The sequence below is a fragment of the Canis lupus genome, chromosome 32 (genome assembly GCF_011100685.1).
Source record: "Canis lupus familiaris isolate Mischka breed German Shepherd chromosome 32, alternate assembly UU_Cfam_GSD_1.0, whole genome shotgun sequence".
NCBI classification, from domain to species: Eukaryota; Metazoa; Chordata; class Mammalia; order Carnivora; family Canidae; genus Canis; species Canis lupus.
Genome location: NC_049253.1, coordinates 37,385,459 through 37,409,329, shown reverse-complemented (window position 1 = coordinate 37,409,329; position 23,871 = coordinate 37,385,459). Strand labels below are relative to the sequence as shown.

Here is a 23,871-nt window from a genome sequence, read left to right as displayed (position 1 = left end):
TCGTCTTCTGTTACTGATTTCATCCTCCTTCTTCCCTGACCCCACCCAGCCCCTTTCCTTGGGATGGGGACACCTCTTACAGCCTCAAACCAGTCCTTATTTCTGTTTTCTCCTTGGAGTCCATGTGGAGTACCTATGGGATTGTCATCTCCAGACTCTCTACCTGTCTACTTCCTAGACATCTAATCCGTAGGAACACCATACTCAAAAACCCCATCTTCATTCCCCTTAACCCACCAAGTCCTTTCCTTCCATCTTCTGAATTTCTTATTCACCTGCTCACTGCTGATTTTTCACTCGGCATAATTGAAAACAGTTGAGTTAACCCTGTGCCTTCCCTGCCCTATTCCACAATCTGATCACTGCCACATCTCACAAAGTTCAAGTCCTTCTTATTCTCTTTGTTTGTTTGTTTGTTTGTTTTCCTTCTTATTCTCTTTGGATAAAATATTCTCTGGTCCTCTGAAGACACTTGTTACATTTTAGGTGTGGCTTTCCTCCTGTAGACCCTGTTGTGAACATCTCGAGGGAAGATGCTGAGTCTGACTCAAAGCTGTCTCCTGTGGAAACTTCATAGCGTCTCACACCCAACTGACATTCCCTAAATGTTCATTGAAGTGAAATGTTTTCCTGTTTTGGAGGTAAAACCAACAGTAGGACGTAAACTGCTGGAAGGTGAGGTAGGAGGCATTGATATACACAGAGGAGTGGTGCTCATGACCCCTGGTTGGCAGCAAGAACTGGCACCAACTGAGCAGAGAGGTTTTGCTTGTACATCTGGCACTAGCTCTCGCTGCTGCAGAAAGAACACGTGGTTTGTAAGAGCTCCCTGGTGGGCTAGGACAAAGCAATCATGGGGAAAGACAGGGCACTTCTTTCTCTTCTCCCTCTGTATGTTATTTTCTGGGTTTCTTCTGTCCTATCTCACAGGCAGTACCTCATCAACTGTAAAAGTGGCATCAGAATTCAAATTCTATATGCAGTTTAAGAGCCTTGAACTCCGGTATGAAATCATTTCTTTTTTGCCTGATGAGGAACAGGCACAAGTGCTGATTATTTTAACTGCTTCCAAACGCATTTAATGTGGTTGCATTAAGAACCTAATCGACTGACAGGACATTATTAAAAACTCACTGTGTGTCTAAATTTGTCTTTATAGGTCATTATTTATCTGCTAAGGAGTCACTGCCCCATAAAACCAACATCCAAAACCATTGCTTCCACAATACACATTTACTTTAATATCTTCAAGCTTTTTTGACTTTGCTCCAAAGACATGAAATAAGTCCTTTCACTGCCGTGTGCTCCCATCCATCATCATTGTTAGTAATCCTCACTGATCCTCGAAGCAGAGCCTTTGTGATTTGAAGAAAGCATCACACAGTGATGACCACATGTAATTTCCTTACAGCTGCAGGGTGACATATTAGAGGTCTTACAGCTGCTGAGTCAAAATATTATATTTTTAGCTATTTAAATTTTTAGCATGTCTGCATGCTGTGAACATTTAGAAAACAAATGGAATCCTCTGCTGGCTTAAAAACGAGAAATGTATTTATTTCAGCCCAAGCTAATACTCCATTTCCAGTCTCCCTTGTACTGTGTTCATTAATTTGTTTGTTTAAAGTGCCAGTTCACTGGGTTCGTTAGCAAGTGGGCACAAGTACAAACAACTTGAATTCCATCTGCCCTTCCCTCTACCACATGCTTATTATATACCAGTAATCTGAAACAGGCCATGCAAAAACATATCCTGAGTCTCTCTTCTTTCCTTGTCACCCTTAATGAGTCTTATATTTAAAGACTCTTCACTGTAATTGAAATGGTGACAAATAAGGATTTACTTAGTAGCAATGCTAGGACTCAGAGAGAAGGCCTCCAGAATAGGCGCTATTTTTAAGCAATTAATGGATACACACTCACCATTTAGACATATTTGAGGTTAGCCCCCTTGTTTGATTACAGACAGTAAGGTCAGATGCAAATGCCTTACCTTACAGATGGGGCTTTTAGGATGGGATGTTAATCCTTGTTAATCCAGCCTCTGCTGTTAGATTGGTGGGTTGGAAACTCAATTCCCCTATTATAGTAACTGCAGCCCTGGTTCAAATTAAGCAGTAACAGTATAAACTTCCTCTTGTGTATCATGTGAAATTGTTCCAAATGTCACCTGAAGAGGGGGATGGGCACGGAAGGTGAGGTGAGGAGGATTATATAAAGGGGAACTCCTCTGTGCTTTGTTGGCCTCTCTGTGAATACTGCTGCCATATTAAGGACACGATTTCTGACAGTTGTGCTCCTACAGCATGGGTCCAGCAAAGATTGGAATTAGGATTTGTCAGGCAGTTGCCACCTACCAGGAAAAACGCAAGAGTTGCCTCCAAATCAGCTTAATTTTTAGAAAATACTCTTATGGATTTCACTACGCATGAAGTGACTGGTGTCAGAACATTCCCCCCGGGACACACAGTCATCCCCTGCAGTGCCTGAAGATGGGGTTCATGCCACCTCTTAATTATGTTTAGAGTGTATAATTAAAAAATACATTTGGCCATGGGGATATTTCTCTTGTCATTATCTCAAATTCTACCGACAAGACAGTAGTAAATTGTCACACACATAGCCAAGTGGTGCCCTTTCTCTTGGTTTGAAGTGGATTATGTAAACCAGGAGGTGCAATCCACATGAGCCTCCAAATTCCCTACAATTTCCTGGTATTTTGATTCCAATAGCCTTTTTTTTTTTTCTTTCACTCAACAAATAGGTGGGGGCCCTACTAGCTACTCCTGATTTGGCCAAATCCTACATTGTATTAATTTTTAAAGGTATTTTGGAATTTGTGAAAGGTCTTCCCAGGTCATGCCTGAAAGACAAACTACTGGTATGTTGGCCTTCCTTCTCAAGGGAAACCTAAGATCTTCATTTCCTGGTCTTGATAGCTTTTGTATACTTATGTTATAGTATACTTCATATGTCTAGTCTAGCACAAGCCTCATAAGAACAGTTCAGCATCAGGATATTATTAACAGAGATGGTCTTCTAGGCATAATGGAGGGAAGGAGGGGAAATAGTAGGGATCCCTGACCCCTCCCCAGCAAGGTTCTGTAGAGCTGCTGTATGTCAGAGTTTTCTTGGATTGTTGGTTCTTTGCTATGGTTCTCATGTCTTCTCTCATCACTAGTTACCTTCAATACCACAGTTTCTCATTTAAATCTGTAATAAAAACATAGAGACCTCTGTAAATAGACTGATGAAGAACACATACATATACAAGCCCATTCCCAATCGCCTTTAGGATACAACACGTGCTTCCTTTTAGGGTATTCTACAATTGGTTCAGCCAGGTCCTGAGTGGCTCTTTTGTATGTTCTTCAAGATCCCACCGTCTTGAACTTTACTCAGTTACTTGAAGGCATCCTGTTTTGTATCCTGTGAAATTGGGCTGCTGGCTTTTTGCCTAAGCTTTCCCCCTTGTTGGGACCCTTTCCAAACCCTGTCACCACCTTGCCCAGCTTTTCTTGCAGCTAATCCCCATTCAGGGTTCATGGCTCCACCTTCTCCAGAAGGCCTTCCCTGTCTCCTAGGACTGAGTGGGGACCCCTGGGACAGACTTACACGGTGTCCTTGGTACTTACCCCTTCGCATTTTACAAAATGTTCGTAATGCTCTTGTGGCAGTCCTGCATCTTATTATTCTCCACATTCTCTATTGGCCTGTGACGCAGGTCTCAATTTGGAGAAAACCCTTTTTCAAGCAAGAAGCACAAGTCCACTTTACTGTTGGATTGTTGAATATTCCACTTGGCTGGCTCCAACCTGTTCCTTGGGAAGGGAGGGCAAGGGTAAAGTGAATGGTCTCTCTGCCTCTTCTTCCTCTCCAGATTGAAGGGTTTTTCTGGGCTGGGGTACAGGAAAGGGGAGTGTAGGGGTTGTAGTGGTGGTGGAGGGTTTGGGTCTCTTAGCTCCAAGGCACATTCAAGTATGTTTTTTCTTCCATCTTTCATCTGTTCCCTCAGCCCTATAAATTTGGTATCTTTTAGATCTCATTCTGGTAACTTTCTCTGGGAGCACATGATGGCTCATGCTTCCTGGTTCAATGGGGACAGTTATTTACAGTGCATGAGAAAAAACTCATTGGTTGATATCTCAAATTATTGTCTGATAACACATATTTCATGCTCAATTATCATTATATATCCAGGGTTATTTTTCTGACCGTACTGAAAGCTGTCTGACTATAGTAGACATTTGAACATTTTTGTTGTTTGAAAGTTTTTTTTAATGCTCAGCCTCACTTATAATAAAAGAAATATAAATGTAAACAACAATGTAATTGCAGTTTTCACCAACCAAATTAAGATTGTTTTACTACTTTTCAGTTCCTTAGTGCAGGCAGAGTTATGAGGAAACAGTCTCATGAGTGACTCTTGGAAATGTAAACTGATATGAACTTCCTGGAATGGAATCTGTAATACCTATTAAGAATTTTACTTTTTTTTTTTTCATGCCTGTAGTGGCTAAAAGTATATGCTCTGGAATCAGTGTGGATGTGACATGTGTGAGCAAATGACTTAACTGCTGAGTCTCCATTTCTTCATCTTTAATAGGGGATGATAACATCAGCTACTTCATCTTTGCAAACTGTGCATGAGATTATGCATTTATAATGATTAGTATAGTGTTTGATATATATTCTGAGCTCAATAAATGAGCTATAATAATAATATGAATTGGGCTGTGTTGGTGGTGCAGTCAGTCAAGCGTCTGACTCTTGCTTTCAACTCAGGTCATCATTTCAGGCTCATGAGATTGAGCCCCATGTTGGGCTCCATGCTCAGTACAAAGTCTGCATGGGTTTCTCTTTCCCTCTCCCTCAACTCCTGCACTCCCCTAAAATAAATAAAATCTTTACAAAAAAATACAAATTGCATTATTTTAAAAAATTTATTCATGAGAGATGCAGAGAGAGAGAGAGAGAGAGAGAGAGGCAGAAACACAGGCAGAGGGAGAAGCAGGCTCCATGCAGGGAGCCTGATGTGGGACTTGATCCCAGGACTCCAGGATCACACATTGGGCCGAAGGCAGGTGCTAAACTGCTGAGCCACCCAAGGATCCCCTACGAATTGCATTCTTGACAATGTCTTTTGGGAACTAATCTAAAATGCACAGAGGTCTTACCAGGGCCTTAATTATAAAAGTGAACAAATTGGAAGTAAATGTTTAAACAGTTCACTCTAGAACAGCACAGGTTTGAACTGTTTGGGTCCACTTAAATTGTAGATTTTTTAAAAAAATAAATATAGTACAGTACTATAAATATATTTTCTCTTCCTACGGTTTTCTTAACATTTTCTCTAACTTACTTTATTGTAAAAATACAGTATATAATACATATCACTTATAGAATATTTGTTAATTGACTAGGTTATCAATAGGCTTCCAGTCAATAGTAGGCTAATTGTACTTAACTTTGGGGGAAGCCGAAAGTTATGCATAGATTTCTGACTGTGCAGGGGGTTAGCGCCCCAACCCTTGATTTTTCAAGGGCCAACTATATATGAAAAATGGTAAATTTCTTGTTTATTTATTCAAGGCTGGGATATTATATAGTTCCTAAAGGGATGTTTACAAAAAGTTCCTAATGATGTATGGAAATGCTGATGGTATTGAGTCAAAAAATATTATATGACATTTAATATAATCTCATCTATGTAAAAAGTCATGTATGTAAAATTATATAGAAAAAGAACTAAGAGAAAAATATCAATGTTAGTGGTCAGTTACTCTGAAAAGGCTACTTAGGATGGTTTTTATGTTTATTTATACTTTGTAAAAATGTTTTTCATATTTTCTTCCATGGCTCACTTTGTATTCAGAAAAACAAAATTTCAAGGTTCTTATCTGGGCCACACTCAACCCCTCTTCTGGGCAGAAGATTTCAGTGGCCCCCAGACTTGAGCCTGAAGCTTGCTTACAGGTGATACCCAGTGGGACTGGCCACTTGTAGCCTGTCCCACCTGGGTTCTGTAGTCTGCTCTAAGGAACTATACTTTTCTGATTATAGGTTAGAACACAGGTAGCAATCCTTAAGCCCTTTTTAGCTTTGATTTCTGGCTTCTTTCCCTGAACACCATTACTCATTTTGAGCTCTCCCAAAGAATTCTCTCCTATGAAGAGATTTTTGACTTCAAGCTCTCAAGACAGAGGTGTTACCTAGGTTTTAGGAATTTATTTTTCTTTTCTGATTGGTTTAAGAAAAGTCAGTCAACCTTCAGATTGTCTTAAGAGCAGGATTTCAGAGCATATTTAAGTGGTCTTCCATTGGGGGCTTGTAAATGAGAGAGTTGGGAAGAGAGGTTGCATGAATGCATTAACATGGGATCACTTAGCTTGTTGTTTTGGAATGAATCTGTTCATAGGGTTAGGTGTTCAGTAAGACTTTTTAAACCATGGATGAATGAATAAGGAATTAATACAGGTCATGAATAAAAAGAGGGAGTCCAACATCCAGACTTGGGTAGTTATAGTCTTGTTTGTAAGGTAAAACTTTAAACTTCCTTGCATTAATGTGATGCTTCGGGCAACCTGCAGTTGATTGTTTTATATCTTCAGGCGTCTTTTATTGATTTCTCCGTGCTTCCCGGTACTCCATCATGCAGTGTGATAGATGTGTCTGGCAATTGATGTGATGCCTTCTTAAGGCTTGAAGGAGATATGGAGGCATTGAAGAGAAGCAAAGGCCTTGAGTAATTTTGGAGTCTCTAAGACTGCTAAAGTTCTTTCCATTGGCTTCTAGTAGCTGTATACCAAAATACGATGCAAACAGCTCTGTCTAGTCTCTTTAGAGAAAGAGACTCGATTAGGAGGATGGCAGAAGGCGAGGGTTGTAAGGAATCTCTACATGTATCAGGCAGTCAGTGGTGGAGGACAAGGACCTGGCCATGAAGAGCACCAGGGTAAAACTTACTAAAAGAAGACAGGCGCATCAAGGAGGAAGGCAAACAGGAGTGTCATGTATTGCAGAGATCTCCAGTAGGTTAGGAATTAGAAAAAAAAAAAAAAAAAGGAATTAGAGGAAGCCATTAGATTTGGTCAGAGACCTTCTCAAGGCAATACCACAGCAGGCTCCTGGAAGTTGAAAGAAGATCCCAGCAAGCTGTGGAGTTAGGGAGGCAGGGAAGCTGGGTGGTGAAGGTAAGGCAAGAGAGAAAAGCTTTGGAGGCGTTGGTAATGCAGAGCCCTGTAATGCTCTGGTTGAAGTCAAGGGGAGTGAAAAAAAAGATAGGATAAAAGATGCAATAATGCTGAAATAATGTTCTAATAATGTTGAAAACTGGATCAGGAATGTGGGTGGAGGGATTAGCCATTTCATCCTGTGAGAGGAGAAGAAATGAAATAAAAATGGGTTAAGAAAGATGTTTTGATGCTGACAGGAAGGAAGGACTTGAAGGTGCTTGTGCTTGAGGGGCTGAATGGAGAAGATAGAATAACCTGGGAGGGGGTGGAGGGTGGTGCCTGGAGATGAGGAGTGAGGGTTTACAAGCAGCTGCCATGAGAGTGGGAAGGGGCATCCATGGCCTAGCTCTAGCTTCCTTTAGAAGTAATTAATGCACATTACACTCATTTCAGCAGCTTCTAGAGATCCCCAAGATCAGATAGATTCATAAATATTATTGTACCTACAAAGTACTCCAGAGATCTTCTTACTTTCTCTTCAGAGCATCCCCTTGGTGATTATTCTTTTTCATTCCTCTAATTGCACACTAGAGAAAGCTGCAGTTAGATGCAACTAGTTTTTATACCACTGAACACCTGCAGATCTTGTTGATGCATGCCTGAGCCCAGAATTCTCTGTAAGTGCTGGCTTGAAAGAGGAAGAGGCTGCAACTTTTCAAATAATGGAGCCTTAAATCAGTAATGTTTTCAGGTTTCCACCCCTAGCACGTGGCCACTTATTCAGGTAATCATAAAATATGATCACCACAATTTGAACCAGAAACTTTTGGAGCTTTTGGAATCCCCCCTTTTGCTCCCGGCACTGTGAGGAGGGCGCAGAAAAAAGAGAACATTGTGTGGAAACCTTACACTAAGTCGGGGGAAGTAGCCCACTTATCCTCTTGCCCTCAATACAGTCATCGTTTTCCTTTATTATTTCCTGAAGGTCTGTAATGAGGATTGATTTGCCTCTTAGGAGATCAAGAATTGCTCCTAATACGAGCAAAAGGCTGCCCATAATGTGAAACTCCCAAAGTTCAGAGAAGGGGCAGGGGCTGTTCATTTATGTGCCCTCTTCATTTTGGGGAGGACACTTTTGGCTCAATTTCTGGAGTTGCTGTGCTGATCCCCAGATGGCTTCTCTTGGGGATGAGTGGCACGGGTGTGGGTCTGAGATCCACTTCTGCAGGGAACATGTCTCAGGTGGTCAGCAATTAAAAACTATTACTGAAGGTATAAAGACCTATTTTAACAGATTTCAGAGAACAGGCTGTTCCGTTTTATTGACAAGGATTTTTTAACCTAAATATTGCTCAAGATCACAATCTCTTTCTTTAAGACTCTGAACCAAACAAGACATCTCTGGTCCCTGAGTGGTGCATTAGCAAGTGCAAAGAATGCTTTGAATCCTCCAGGGAAAGACGGAAAGGCCTGTGGTTAGAGCTCTAACTTTCCATTTCCTAGGCCTTTATTCCTTTTCCATTTTGGTGGGTAATTCAGGATTTGTGGATTTTCTTCCATCTTTGGGGTAGAGGATGATAAACAAGACTTGAAGGGCAATTATCACTTAAATGAGGCAGAGGATGTTTTCACCATAATGGGGGGTGCACACAGTCAGGTTCCTGAATGAAAGAATGACTATTATATGGGTGAGAACGAGAGACCAGACAGAGTACCAGGTGATTTGTCTTAGAGCTTGAATCACAACTCATACAATAGAGCTTCTGTGAATTATGTATTGGGGCATGAAAATGACTTCTCAGCTGACAACTCTTCTTTGTAACTTTACCTCTATTTGAAGACGAACATTTTCCAGCAACTCAGCCCACTCCGTATCGACACCTGAGGCTGGTATGCTGACTCTGGAAGGCCAAAGTCCTGGCAAGGCAGCTTGTGGAGGGCACCGCATCCCCCTTAGGAGCACTGTGAATAGGGGCATGCTGGGCTCCAGTTCCCCGAACTCTTGGGGGAAATGTTGGTAGGATTGGCAGGACCATTGCTGTTAGTCTGACAATTCTATGCTAGCAAGAGTCTATCTGGTGCTGCCCTAGTACTTGAAGGTCGTTCCATTGAAAAGAGATGAAAATGTAATAGCCGTGCCTGGCCTGGCCATTTGCTAAAGACCTCAAACGCCCCGCTTATACAGGTCCCACATCTGTACCCCTGTTTCCTGAGATGTCCTGCCCTTGGGCTACTCTCCCGCCTTCTGCGCTGCCACAAGAGTAGTTGCAGTCCCTTCTGCCCTTTGGTGTGGTGCTGAGACCTGGCGCACTCATGCCTGTGCCTTCTGTGTGCCCCCCGCCCCTTGCAGACTGCCATCGTCTGTGCCGACGCTGCACCGCTCACCTCCACGATCCCGGCAGCACCTGCCTCCGCTGCCAGAACGCTCGGTACCTGCTGCTCGGTGACCACTGTGTTCCCGATTGCCCTTCCGGATACTACGCGGAGAGAGGAGCTTGTCAAAGTGAGTAAGTGCCGGTCGCAGGACCTGGCGGTGCCTTGTGAGCTTCTCTTTGGGGGCAGTAGTGAGAGAAGATTTGAACTTCCAGAGACAGAGGGAGGGAGGAGGCAGGAAGCTCGCCATGGGACAATAAACCAGATCAGCTAATGGTCGCAGGGCGGGCTTTTACGAATGCTTCTTGGGCTGCTTTGGAAAGGAGTTTGGCTACGTAGGTTCTCTCTGTGTCTCTTTTCCCTCTGCAGAATGTCACCCCTCCTGCAGAACGTGCCAGAGCACAGGACCCTTCTCCTGCACCTCCTGTGATGCCAACTTTGTCCTGTCCCACCTGGGCACCTGCACCACTGCCTGCTTCCCAGGGCACTATCTCGATGACAGCCATACTTGTCAGCGTAGGTTTTTAAAAATGAACTTTCTCTCCTTTCCTGCTCTTCTGGAGTCATTGAAGGAAATACAGAGTTCTTGCTTCTATAATCTCACTTGGTAGCCTTTATCTTTATAAAATAAAGTGTATCAACAAAGGCATATGGATGCCATTAGCAGGTCATAACTCAGACATCAGTCTAACTGGGAAGGCTAGGCTAGGGATCTCCTCTGCAAGGCCCAGCTGCATGATCTTAGGCCAGTCATTTAGCTTCTCTGTTCTCAGGTTATCTCACTTGAAAAGATAAAAATTGGCCTATTGTATCCTTAGCAATTCAATTCCAAGATCCTGAGCAGGGAGTGGAGCTCATTCTGGTACACAACCAGCGACCCAAGCCCTTGTCTGGATTTAATTTGTTTTCTGTGTGTATTTGTTGAATATTGACAACGTGCAAGGCTTGACATGCTACAAAGCATTCGGTTTCTGTTCAAATAATCATTGTTTTGTCTTGCAGGAGAGTTACTTGCACTGATGTCTTATTTCTCAAATAAGTCAAAATATGATTAATTACTTGTGTCAGGCACAAATAAAGAGCTAGGATAAATTAAGGAAAGTGCAAATCTGAGTAGAAAAGAAATTAGAAAATCCTTCACAGATGAAGGAATATTTTTTGAGATGTGCTGAGGTGGCTTACTTTATTTCAATCACTGAAGTGTCATTTGCAAAAAAATTTGTTGTACTTTTTTCCTTTTGAAAATGATAGCTAACAAATACAGTGCTGGTATTTCAATTTTATGTCCTAGGAAGTATCATATTGAAGGAATTGTAGACTGGTTAGGAAGGTGGGCTCTGGACTCTGTGTGACTGAAGTTCAAATCCTACCTGCCACTTACTAGCTTTGTGACCTTGAGCAAGTGAATTAACTGCGAGGCCTTGTTTTTTTTTTTTTTTTTTTTCTGTCAAAGGGTAATTATAATGGTACCTACATCTAATGCTCTTGCACTTAGCATGGACCCTAGCACAGAATAAGTATCAGTATAGATTAGTTATTGTTGTTGTCATCATTATGATCCAGAATGATAGACAAATCAAGCAGTTAAAGATATTTATTTTTATAGATAGAGAGACAGATACTACTATTAGTTTACTGAGATGCTTGCAAAGATTTGCATTTGAAATGAATTTATGTGGAATTCATCATTTTGCATCATCCATTGAGATACCAGGGATAAAAAAAAGAAACAAAAACCTTTTTGGACCCATGAAAAATTTCTTTGCTTTTATAACAAAAACTTTGTTTAGTATATATCGACTGTCTACCAGTATCTGTAGATTCTCTAACATAAGAGACATGAATGAAATACTTGCATGTTCTGTTCAAGAGCAAGAGTGTATTGGTGGAGAAATAGTGATTTAGTGATAAATAGGCTCTTCATAGCAGTGGAATCACAGAAATAAAAGTTCAAAAGAAAAAGTAGAATCTTTTGTATGACGTATAGTTGACAAAAAAATGTTGCATTGAAATACTTCTTTCTGAGAAGCTTTTGCCTTGGTGCAAGGAGATCTCCACACAAATGCATTTGTTATGCTACCTCGTAAATAGGATTTCGTAGGCTATTTCAGTTAAATTAAGAATCTCCTAGACTTAGGCCTTTGCTAAAGCTTAAGTTTCATTCTTTCAGATATGAATAAAGCATGCCCTTAAGTTGAGATACTTGAGTTTCTAGTATGTAAAAAAAAAAAAAAAAAATCAACAATGTTCCTTTCTAATGCTCATCATTATAGACAATTACAGGCCTGACAATTTTAGAAATGGTACAGTAAAGGGCTTTCAAGGAAATATAACCAGTATTAAGGGGAGGCATTAATAACTATATTATAGAAGAAAGTAAGAGCTGGAGAACTGTCTGGATTCTGGCTACAGAAACGTTTAGAAGTTACATACTCGTTCTAAAATTCAAGAATAATCAGTTGAAGCAGGAACTTTAAAAAAGAGATGATAAATGAAGTTCTCAGTACTTGAATCCATGGTGCTTTAGAGGTGAGGAGGAGAACTCCAGGATGGCCAGAACTGACCTTGTACCCTATGCAGAGATTCTTTCTCACTCCCCTTCAGAGGCTTCTACAGATGAGGAAGGAAGCCAAGTCCATTGGAGGAGGTGGTAGTTGTTTAGATGTTTAGTTCTTGCTCATAGGTCCTAGAACTCCCCTCTAGAGCAATATAGAGTAAGTCTCTTTCCTCATTCACCTGATTGCCTTCCATAGTTTGAAATTAACTATCATTTCCCACTTGCTCTTTGCTTCTCCAGGCAAAACTAGAGCCAACAGAGTGTTTGAGCAGAAATGAATGACCCTCTCTGAGCTGCAGTAGAAAACAGGCCTATTTAAGAGGGAAGGTGGACTTCATAAGCTGTCAGGTCCCTTACCGCTTAATGAATGATAGTTATAGTTCATCTCTGCTTCCCTTACTGGCTTCTGATCCACTTACCACCGTCTTCACTGACCTCTTGGTACTTTCTGGGGTCCGGGACCTCAGAGAACTGCACCTGGGACTCCAGACGTAATCACACCAACCTGATTACTACCATGTGTGGTCTGAATATTCTAAGATAGAGAAAATGCTCCTTACCCACATTCCTTTGGAGATGGAAGCTGAGAACCCAAGGGCATTGGTATGTGCAGAAGAACTGCTTTGACTAAGACAAGGTCATTTGTGGATTGCTTTGGTGAGAGGTGAGGGGTTCAATGAAAGAGGAAGAAGGATTCAGATAGACATGGTGGAAGCTCCTTGCTCCTCGGTGTGACACTGCTGCATCCCTCCAAATCTCCATATAGTCTTCTAACATTTCAAAATGCTTGGCATGAACCCATTTGTTTCGGAAGCCAGTAGAGGGGTTGAATTATACTTTGAGGTTCTAAGATGCAATGAAAGATTGCATAGAAGGATTCAAGAATAAGAAGGTATGCAGACACTTGAGGAAGTAAACGACAGTTATCTTCCTGTCTAAACTGAGACAGTTATCTCAGTTATCTGGCAGGGCATTGTCCTGTCACTCTAAGCTAAGGAATTGGCATTTGGGCTTCATTTGCAGCTGTACAGGGAGGTCCAGCTGACATTTAGGTTATATGAAGGCTCTTCAGCTTAAGATTGTGTTTGTTTCTTTAGTAACCATATCACACCTTTAATAAGCTTTTAATCATCTAAAATTCTTGCATCATTTTTTATAGGAACTACCGTCTGAACAGGTCTCCTGTATCCTTTATTTATGCAATTAGTTACAGGAAATAAACGCAGGACTTTAGAGTTTTGCTTATTTCATTGGATTACTTTTAGCTTATTGTTCAACTAGCCAAAATTGAGTGTGAGTTGTTCTAGCTGGCGAAATTAGACTATGTGTGTATCTTATTAGGTGTATGTGGCATATGTAGATATTATTAGCATGATTTCTTTGCTTTAATTAAAGTTATTAATAAAAATGTCCATCAAGTAAAAAGTTAAGACTTCATCATAATATTCTACTGAGGGCATTTCTTTTACTAATTACAAAGGTTTACTGATAACTTTTTGAGTATGCATTTCAACCATTTTCAAATCCACCTACAACCACTAGACACCACTTCATTTTTGTATTTACAGGTTTATTTTTGAGATTTTTGTCAAACCCTTTGCTAAAATTAAGATATAGCATATGTAAAAATTCTAGCCAAAAAGATAGAAGTTTAATTTCACATAAGTTTCCAAAAATTAAAATATTCTTTTCTAATTATTCTCAAACCATCTGTTTGAAAATCCAGTCTAGAATTCTTCTAAGATCTTTAATTACCAATCTACATATCTAATGAATATTTTATATCAATGACATTTCTTATAGCTGAAATGAGAGGACTTCCTTTTTTTTTTTTTTTTTAACCAGGAGGTAATTTTCTTGCACTGTGCCACACATTTTGATATCCTCTAGATCTAAAACTCTAAAACTCTAGATCATTCTCTGGATTTTTCCTCTGATATGTACTTGGAGAAAATTTCAGAATGAGGCAGAGATGCTAGCACTTGAATATATAACTACAATATGTGGCTTCCTTTATTTATGTGCAAATGTTTATTAAACATCCACAATATGAAAGATAAATAGTCAGGTGCTGGATACTATTATAAGGAATGAAACAAACCTGGCCTTTGCTTTCATGACGCTTAATAGTTTAAAGGATACAGAAGTTAAATAATCATTTTAATGAAAATTATTATGTATGGCATGAATGAAATGTCTGGGGTGCTATAAGAGCAGTGACAGGGAGACTTACTCTAGACTGGAGAGTCAGGGGAGACCTTAAAGAAGTCACTGAAGAATAAGAGTTAAAGACAAGAGACTTGGAGATTATATTGAGAGGATTCAAATACGTGTATTAATATTTCTGGGTGGAAAGAATGGAGGGAGTGATGGAGGAGTAATATTTACAGAAATGGTGGCTGGAAATTTCTAGGGTTAAAGAAAGATATGAGTTTATAGATGAAAGTATCCTCTGAAACCTGAGCAGTATGAATTAAGAAATTCATTCTTGTGGATACATGGAAAATCGAAGGCAAAGGGGTCAATTAGCAGGCTATGACAGTAGTCTAGTAGGAGATGATGATGGCTTGGATATATTGGCATGTATGGATGTAGAGAGAAGCATAAAGTTCTGGGAATTAGGTAGGAAAATTTGAATAAATGGGATCCAATGAGTGATTGGGGTAGGAATGAGAGTAAGGGGGGTTGTCAAGATAGCCCCAAAAATTTCTAGCATAGACAACTGAACAGATGCAGAAATGCCAGTTGTTAAGTTAGGAAAGATGGAAGTATGACCAGATTTGGAAATCATCCGTGAGTGCCTGAATTAAGCGGCTACTGAGAATTACAACTGGGTGAATCAGAAAGCCAGGCCTCCTTAAAGTTTTTTGCGGCTTAAAACATGGGATTTCCTGAGCTTCACAATAAAGTAGTTGTCTAATTTTAATCTTGGCATCACTCAAAAATGTGACTCCACATGAACAATAGGGGGCTTGATTCCTTAAGAAGTAAAGTTCAAATACATCTCTGGACTGTCATTCCAGAGATCTTGGAGTAAGTATAAATTCTGTTGCTGAATCACAGGGCAACTTGGATGTGGGATTTCCATTCTTGGATTTATAATTTATCTTCTCTGGAAAATAAGAATAACGTTTTCTGCTTCTGTTGATCACAGGGGAGGGTTATGAGCCACAATTAGAGCATAGGTTGGAGCAGAGCTTTGCTCCTGTGTAGCATCTGTTAAGGTTTGATCAGTACTTCAGTATTTGCAATGATAATTATCTGGTCATTTTCTTTTCCTATCTCCTCAGCATGTGATGCTGATTGTAGAAGCTGTGATTCACAGGCCAGCTGTACCTCTTGCCGAGATCCAAACAAGGTCTTGCTCTTTGGGGAATGTCAGTATGAGAGCTGTGCCCCACAGTACTTTCTTGACTTCTCCACCAAGATCTGCAAAGGTAAAGCTCTTCCAGAACTGTGCAATGATTCTTTTCCTCAGTGATCTCCCTGTACTGTAGGTGTCCAATCCTGCACATTGGGAAAATACTGTCATATGTTTCAGCTTTCTCTGATGATACCAAGAAGTCATCATGTATTATGAATGCATGTATGCAATTTATTTCCTTTTTTTGTATGTACTTTATTAAGAAAATATTTTTGAGCACCCACTATGTGCCAGATATTGTGCAAGGTTTGAGTAGCTAGACCAGACGTGGCAAACCAGAAATTCAGGTTGTATGTGGTCCAAGACTTAGAGGGTTTTTTTGGCCCCTCTAATGTTACAGTGTTTTAAAATTTTTAATTAATGCATTTTAAAATGTAGAAGACTTCATATACAAAAATTGATATTTTCTGTTTCTTTTGAAAAAGTCAGGTGATCTGGCAATACTGGATTTGCATTTCCACGATGCAGCAGTCAGTTGGAGATGAGTAGTGGTTGTCCCTGTTGTGTGTTCAGATCACTACAGTCCCCACCATTCCCTCTTTTATCACACCAGGCCTATTGAGAGATTTACATTACCTTCCTAGGACCTAGAGGCACTTGCATATAAAACTCTAGATTGCTAGAACCTAAGCTTAATGAAGACAGAGATTGGGGTGCTTGGGTGTCTTGGTTAAACATCTGCCTTTGGCTCAGGTCATGATCTCAGGGTCTTGGGACCAAGCGCTGCATCATATTCCCCACTCAGCGGGGAGTCTGCTTTTCCCTCTCCCTTTGTCCCTCCCCCTGCTTGTGTGCTTTCTCTCTCTCTCAAATGAATAAATAAAATCTTAAAAAAAAGATAGGGGTTGTATCTGATTGTTCATCTCTGTTTAACAGACTTAGGTGAGTAAAGACACAGTCCTGTGCTTGAGGAGTTTGTAAGGAGGCAATGTCAGAAACCTAGTACCTTGTTTTCTAGTGGTTGGAATTCTTGGGGCTTATGCTCGTTAAATGGCAGTGCTCAGCAAGGAGAACAGAATTTTCCTTGCTTTTCTTCCATTTTCTTCCTCCATCCCTCTATTCCACTTGTCTCCCATCTCTCCAGTTCTGCCCAAAAAGCTGGGCCTCAGATATGAAGGCCAAACATCTGTCAAGTGAGTTTGGGATGTTTTAAGGCTTTGCAAAATTGCATATTCTCCATTCCAAGAGATCCTACTCGTTGTCAACTTAGGTGGCCTCTGTGCTCAAGACCACGGAAGCTTTTATAGTTTTTCCCCTTCCAAACAGTGGTTGTCGATTTGCGGTGAAAAACAAGATTATCACAAATCCTCCATGTTGTAAATGATTTCACAACTATGCTGGCAGTTTTCAAGGCTCTACTTTAGTCATTCTCCCTCAGGACTGATTCAACCAAATAAATGAGTGAGATTAACTTTATATATCTTCTTGGAAGCATGTGTACTGCCTTGCACATTTACCTGCTTCTTTGGGACTTAGAAATACTGCATCAAGAAAGAGAGAGGTGACTAATGAGAAGTTTCCTTATTCTCAGCTGGTATGGTTGGTGGAGTGAGGGTGCAGAATGTTCTCTGAGAAAAACAGTTGGGCAGCAAAATATTTGTTAATCTGTTACTAGGTGCCAGGCACTGTGCTAACTTCTTTACATTCATCACTTTGTTTAATCTATACAATAGCCTTATGAAATAGATACTGTTCTTATCTGTCTTACAGATAAGGAAACTGATGCTCAAATAATTTAAGGGAGGTATATAAGAGATGTAGATAAATAGTGGCTCAGCCATAGCTTCAGTAGAGACTTGGCTGTCTTCAAAACACAAGCACTTAACCATGTGGCATTGTCCCACCTTACATACATGAAGGACTTAATTTACTGGCTGGAACTTTGGGTCTCAGACACGAATGTCCTGGCTGCAGGAATTGCCTGGGCCTTCAACAACCACAGCAACAGTAACAACCACTATAATAATCATAAGCACAGAAACAACAGTAGTGGCCCTGACATGCATGTTTCCTTGTGCCCCAGTCCTCAAGACAACATTAATAGTTCTTATGTTGAGCCTAATAATCTGTATACCTAATAATCCTCCTGGCTTATATGGGTGCACATCCAAGGCTGGAACCCATGGGCACATAAGCCTCTTGAAGCCAGGGTCTGCCCACTTTCTACCCACCGTTCAGCACTGTGCTGAAAGGTGCTTATTGATAACATTACATAACATGTAAATGAGTCCATTCTACTGCTTTAAGGAGATCTTCTGTTATTTCTGTAAGCCCTTTCTTCCTGGACAGTTGCTTCATGTGCCATTTAATTCTCACATCATTGGTTCTTTCTGTTGGGTGGGTCAGCACCTGATTTTTGAGAAGTAGAGAATCAAGCAGCCGGTGATGGTGGAGGCAGCAGATGCATTCCTCGTTGAGTCTCTGACATCCCCTTACCTACGGAGCATTTGGACGAGGTCCAGATTAGGTTTGTGGAGGCAAATTGGCCCCTCCCTGTAATAGAGCAGGCTTTGCATGAAGACACCATGGCACAGGAATAAACAACTCTGAGGCACATGGAGTAATATTAAGTTAATCTGGCTCCTCAGCAGCCCTGCTGACAAGCAGGCTCTGCACAGGCATGGAGTGATCCTTGTACATGCCCGTGTCTAACATAATTAGGAAACACTAAACCTCAGAGAGGAGTTCAGGCTCCTACAAGCAGAAACCTCGTTAGAGCTCATTTATCTGACATCTGAATGTTGTCCTCACTTTACCCCTTGTCACTGCAGATGGTGTCCTCCTAATTTAGTTGCTGGGACTGAGGGTGGACAGATGAAGGTGATCTAACATGGACTTCCTTTCTAGAGTGTGATTGGAGTTGCAATGCGTGCAGCGGACCCCTGAGGACAGACTGCCTGCAGTGCATGGATGGCTACGTTCTCCAGGACGGAGCCTGTGTGGAGCAGTGCTCACCGTCCTTCTACAGGGACTTGGGTCTCTGCAAAAGTAAGTGTCTATAGTCCCTGCTCTGTTCTCATCCACACTTCAGCCTTCTCCAAGTTTTCACTGTTCTGACAAGGAGTCTCTGGCAAATTTCCTTTCTGGCTTTTTTTTTTTTTTAAGATTTTTTTAATTTATTTTTTATTGGTGTTCAATTTACCAGCATACAGAATAACCCCCAGTGCCCGTCACCCATTCACTCCCACCCCCCGCCCTCCTCCCCTTCCACCACCCCTAGTTCGTTTCCCAGAGTTAGCAGTCTTTACGTTCTGTCTCCCTTTCTGATATTTCCCACACATTTCTTCTCCCTTCCCTTATATTCCCTTTCACTATTATTTATATTCCCCAAATGAATGAGAACATATAATGTTTGTCCTTCTCCGACTGACTTACTTCACTCAGCATAATACCCTCCAGTTCCATCCACGCCGAAGCAAATGGTGGGTATTTGTCGTTTCTAATGGCTGAGGAATATTCCATTGTATACAAAAACCACAGCTTCTTTATCCATTCATCTTTCGATGGACACCGAGGCTCCTTCCACAGTTTGGCTCTTGTGGACATTGCTGCTAGAGACATCGGGGTGCAGGTGTCCCGGCGTTTCATTGCATCTGAATCTTTGGGGTAAATCCCCAACAGTGCAATTGCTGGCTCGTAGGGCAGGTCTATTTAACTCTTTGAGGAACCTCCACACAGTTTTCCGGAGTGGCTGCACCAGTTCACATTCCCACCAACAGTGTATGAGGGTTCCCCTTTCTCCACATCCTCTCCAACATTTGTTGTTTCCTGCCTTGTTAATTTGCCCCATTCTCACTGTTAAGATTTTATTTATTTTTTCATGACAGACACAGAGAGAGGGGGTGGGCAGAGACACAGGCAGAGGGAGAAGCAGGCTCCATGCAGTGAGCCTGACATGGGACTCGATCCTGGGTCTCCAGGATCACACCCCAGGCTGAAGGTGGTGCTAAACCACTGGGCCGCCGGGGCTGCCCTTCTTTCTGGCTTTTTATCCAATTTCTGGTTTCTTTGCTAAGAGCTTTTCTTCGTTGTAGTAAAAATGCCCCCTCTCTGCTCCTCCCATGCCCAAACATGATATTTTCTAAAACTTGAGGTCAGTGGGGTAATCTTGGGGGTAAATGGCCTCACAAACAGTTATGTTTTGATGACTTTTGGATCTCCTAGAGCATTGAACAGTCCTGTCCTCTGGATGGGGAGGTATTATACATGATGGACTGTATTATTCCACCATCTGTCTCCCGAAGCCCTGCATGTACCAGATGTCTTACCACCATCCTTCTAAGAAGTCCCACTCCCTTCAGCCTTGATTTAACATCACAAAATCTTCAGACCTCAAAATGCCCTGCAAGTGCACAGATGGCACTCCTGGGAACATGTTGGGGAGACTTTAATAACTGACTGGGTGAGTCAGGAAAGATGGACACTTGAGTGAAGCAAGAGAACCATGGACTAATTAATAATAATGATAATGGCTAGTAACTGTAGCTTCTAGGTTTGCCTAGTATTTTCCATTTACCTTGATCTTTGTCCAGCAAGCTGGGAGGGACAGTATGTGTCCACTCTCATTTTATAGGAGAGAGCATCAAGGCTCAGAGAAGTTGAATCTCTGATCCTAAATCATCCTGTTGGTAAGTAGAGTAGTCGCAACCAGAAGCCTGGCTCCTGACTCCTCATAAGGGCCAGGAACCCCTTCCCTTGGAAAGCTATACTGTTCTGTTGATTTGATTTTTGTCCATTAGGCTGTGGCAACCACTGTCTCCGGTGCCAAGGTCCCCATGAGTGTGCTCGCTGTGAAGGGCCATTTCTCCTGTTGGAAGGCCAGTGTGTCCAAGAATGTGGGAAGGGGTACTTTGCAGACCATGTAAATCGCCAATGCACAGGTAACTCGGAGACTGAGTCCTCTGGAAGAAAAATAAGGGCCACAAGTAAATCAAGTGTGTTGATTCTCAGGTAACAAAGAAGAATCTGGATGAGAAGTAGAATGGAAACACAGGGAGCTAGGCCTAAGAAATTGATGGCTTCCCCTGCACATCTGCCAAGTGCTGGTTAAATAGAATATAAAGTGCAGGCCAATAATTCTCTTGCATAAATCAATGTTGTCCCTTAGGTCTTTGTGGAAATGAGGCCAGTATTTTATGGAATGTGAGGCTTATGTTGAACTAAGAGCAGATACTCTTATTGATATGGGCATAGAATTTTCAGTGTGTAAACTAAATTACTGATGACCCTATTATTGGCCTAATATCCTTGAAGAGCAGGATTTCTGAGGACAATTTGGTGAGATGCATTGAACTTTTATTATTAAAGTTCAACCCAAAGTTTTAGTCTCCGTGTCTGTTGGGATATCCACGAGAGTTTCCTCAATTGGTTCTCATCATTTCCATTAAAACTTAATATCATATGCCCCACTTTGAAGAAAACCTGACACTTAAATAAAGCCATGACCCCTGCATGGCATTTTACATTTCACAAAATTCCTCCATCTGCATTATCTCATTTAATATTCACAATGACTTGGTGGTAAAAACACAGCAGACATTATGAATCCTGTTTCACAAGTGAAAAAAAAAAAAAAAGAAAGACAATGGCTTGAGAATATTAATCAAGGCAACATAAAATCAGATATTCAACCCAAGTTTTCTGATTCCAATTCAGGGCCTTTAAAGTATATACCACTTCTGTATAATAACATCTTGATTAAGGAAGCAGAAAAATTAGGCAGTAAACACTCGATTTATAAAAGATTATTATTAACTTGACCCAAAGAAATAAATCTATGGTCCTTTTTTTTATATTTTATTTTTTAAAGATTTTATTTATTTATTCATGAGAGACACACACAGAGAGAAGGCAGAGACATAAGCAGAGGGAGAAGCAGGCTCCATGCAGGGAGCCTGATGTGGGACTCAATCCCCAGACTCCAGGATCAGGCCCTGAGCCAAAGGCAGACGCTCAACCGCTGAGCCATCCAGGCATCCCTCCTATGGTCCTTTAATGAGCTTACTCTCCTCATGCATTTAAAATAATAATAATAATAATAATAATAATAATAATAATAATAATAGAGTAGCAGTGGTATTAGTAGTGTAGCTGAGGCCTTTTAAATGCCAGGCAGTGTTCTAGTCTCTTCACCTCATAACACATCCTCCCAACAGTTATTTGCATTAGGTGCTGTTACTATCTCCATTTTTAATAAGAGAAAATCACACCATAGATCATTAAAGGAACTTGCCCAAAGCGGACAGCTGGTAAGTGGTAGAGGAGGAATGGTACCGAGAAAGGGCCTGTGCTCTTAATCATTTTAAACCACCTCTCTTACAAGTCATTATGTTTAACTTTTTAAATAATCCATTTATGTGCAACATTTTCACATCACAGTGCATAAAACAAAGATGCTCTGCTGTATTCACTTTCCTTCTGAGGATAGATCTGCTCCCTGTGAAATTCTAGAGGAATTCCTTTTGCTGTAGTTGGGGGTCCTATGTTGCTTGTGCTGTCATGTCACTCTTTATTTCTCTGTCATTGGTGGACCTCACTGGTGACTATGCCTTTGGTGTGCCTCACTTACCGTGTCCTTTCTTTGACAGCCTGCCCCCGGGCATGCTTGCAGTGCAGCCGCCAGGACCAATGTCATCTCTGTGACCATGGGTTCTTTTTGAAGAGTGGCCTTTGTATTTCCAACTGCATTCCTGGCTTCTCTGCCCATTCTAATGAAACATGTACTGGTAAGTGCTTCTTGTCAGATGTTCTGGTGTAGGAACCTGTAATTTCTCCATGCAGAGACTGAGTTTGTAGATACAATTAGCTCATGTGATGTAAAATTCAGTCTCATTCTGGGAATGTTAACGAATAAGGGATTATTTATAGGACATGGACATTGGAGAAACTCAGCTTCTAAGATCTTTGGGAAAAAGAAACAATCTGTCCTTTAAAAATAACAACTATCAGAAGTTATGTTTCTGAACTACAGATATGTTGTAGAAAATTACATATATACATATAGATATAATTTATTATATAAATATATAATATATTTATTATATGTAAATATATTTATATATACATGTATATAACTTCTTATATATAATTTACATTATATATAATTTATATAATTATATACATATATATAATTTACATATATATTTACATATATATATATACTTGTAGAGCTAATTATGCCAGGTGTCAATGGTGCATATTTTGTGGACATACTGGAGATAAATTGCAAATAAGTAACGAGTAGTGTGAGAAGCCTGCCCCATTAAGGTCACACATTTAAAGCAAATAGATTTCAAAATAAATAAATAAATAAAAAATAAAGCAAATAGATTTCAAGTCACCCATTAAGAGTAAGGTGGTGTATTAAGGGAATGGAGCTAGCCTTCTCCAATACATTAATGGATATATCACCTTAAACAACAAAAGCGAAGCAAATTTAAATTCACTCTTAATTTTGAATCCCCCAAGTTTTATAGATGAATGAACCTTGAGAGTTATACTATGGTTGAGCATTCCTCAGCTTTTGAGTGTCCTTCTCAATAATGTGAGGCATATTTTAACACCCATAGTCAATCACATTTTCTGTCTTTAAATTCCTGACCTCTAAAGATATTAAGACTTTCCCATGGGAAAAAGATATATTTGGCTTATTTTATTGGGATCCTTCTGGAAACCCCAAGTACATGAGAATCAGCCTACTCCTCTTGGGACATAGTACAAGTCAACTTGTGAAAACGAATTTCATTTTCATTAGAGTATCTTAGAGTGAAAGTAGTCCCCTTGAAATTTGGCATTCCCAAACTGTCCTGACTGACCTACTTGTAGAAGGAAACACTAGCAATGAAATCCAGGCAAAACAGCTTGCAGGAGACAGGATGAATTTCACATCATGATCAGATATTCATCCATCAGATGTTTCCTATGGACAAAGATGGTAAAATTTTAAAACAAAGTGGGTATACTTCATATGAATTCTGAATATAAGTCACTGATAATCATACTGTTCGAGCAAATGATATCAGACCCTTGCTTTTTTTCTTACCCTTAATGGGTCTGATGGTCAGATGTGATCAAAGTATTAGGTTAGGACTGTGGTTCCCAACTTGGAAGTCCATTAGGGTTGCCTGAGGAGCTTTGTAAAATCAATAAGGTTCCCACTCCAGAACATCTAAGTCAGAATCTCTGATGGTGGAGTTTAAGTGTCAGTACTGTTTTAAAAGGGTCCTATATGATTCTTTTTTTTTTTTTTTTTTTAAATGATAGTCGCACAGATTGAGAGAGAGAGAGGCGGGTCTCCAGGACCACGCCCTGGGCCAAAGGCAGGCGCTAAACCGCTGTGCCAC

General features: G+C 40.7%; 1 protein-coding gene across 1 annotated transcript in view; it reads left to right on the top strand.

The window, feature by feature from the left end:
- FRAS1 (Fraser extracellular matrix complex subunit 1) overlaps window positions 1-23,871 on the top strand; it is a 434,689-nt gene that overhangs the window by 241,444 nt on the left and 169,374 nt on the right. Inside the window, 6 exon segments of the mRNA XM_038582341.1 lie at window positions 9,526-9,678; window positions 9,918-10,064; window positions 15,396-15,542; window positions 18,377-18,517; window positions 20,269-20,409; window positions 22,117-22,254. Coding sequence (XP_038438269.1) covers window positions 9,526-9,678; window positions 9,918-10,064; window positions 15,396-15,542; window positions 18,377-18,517; window positions 20,269-20,409; window positions 22,117-22,254 — 867 coding nt within the window.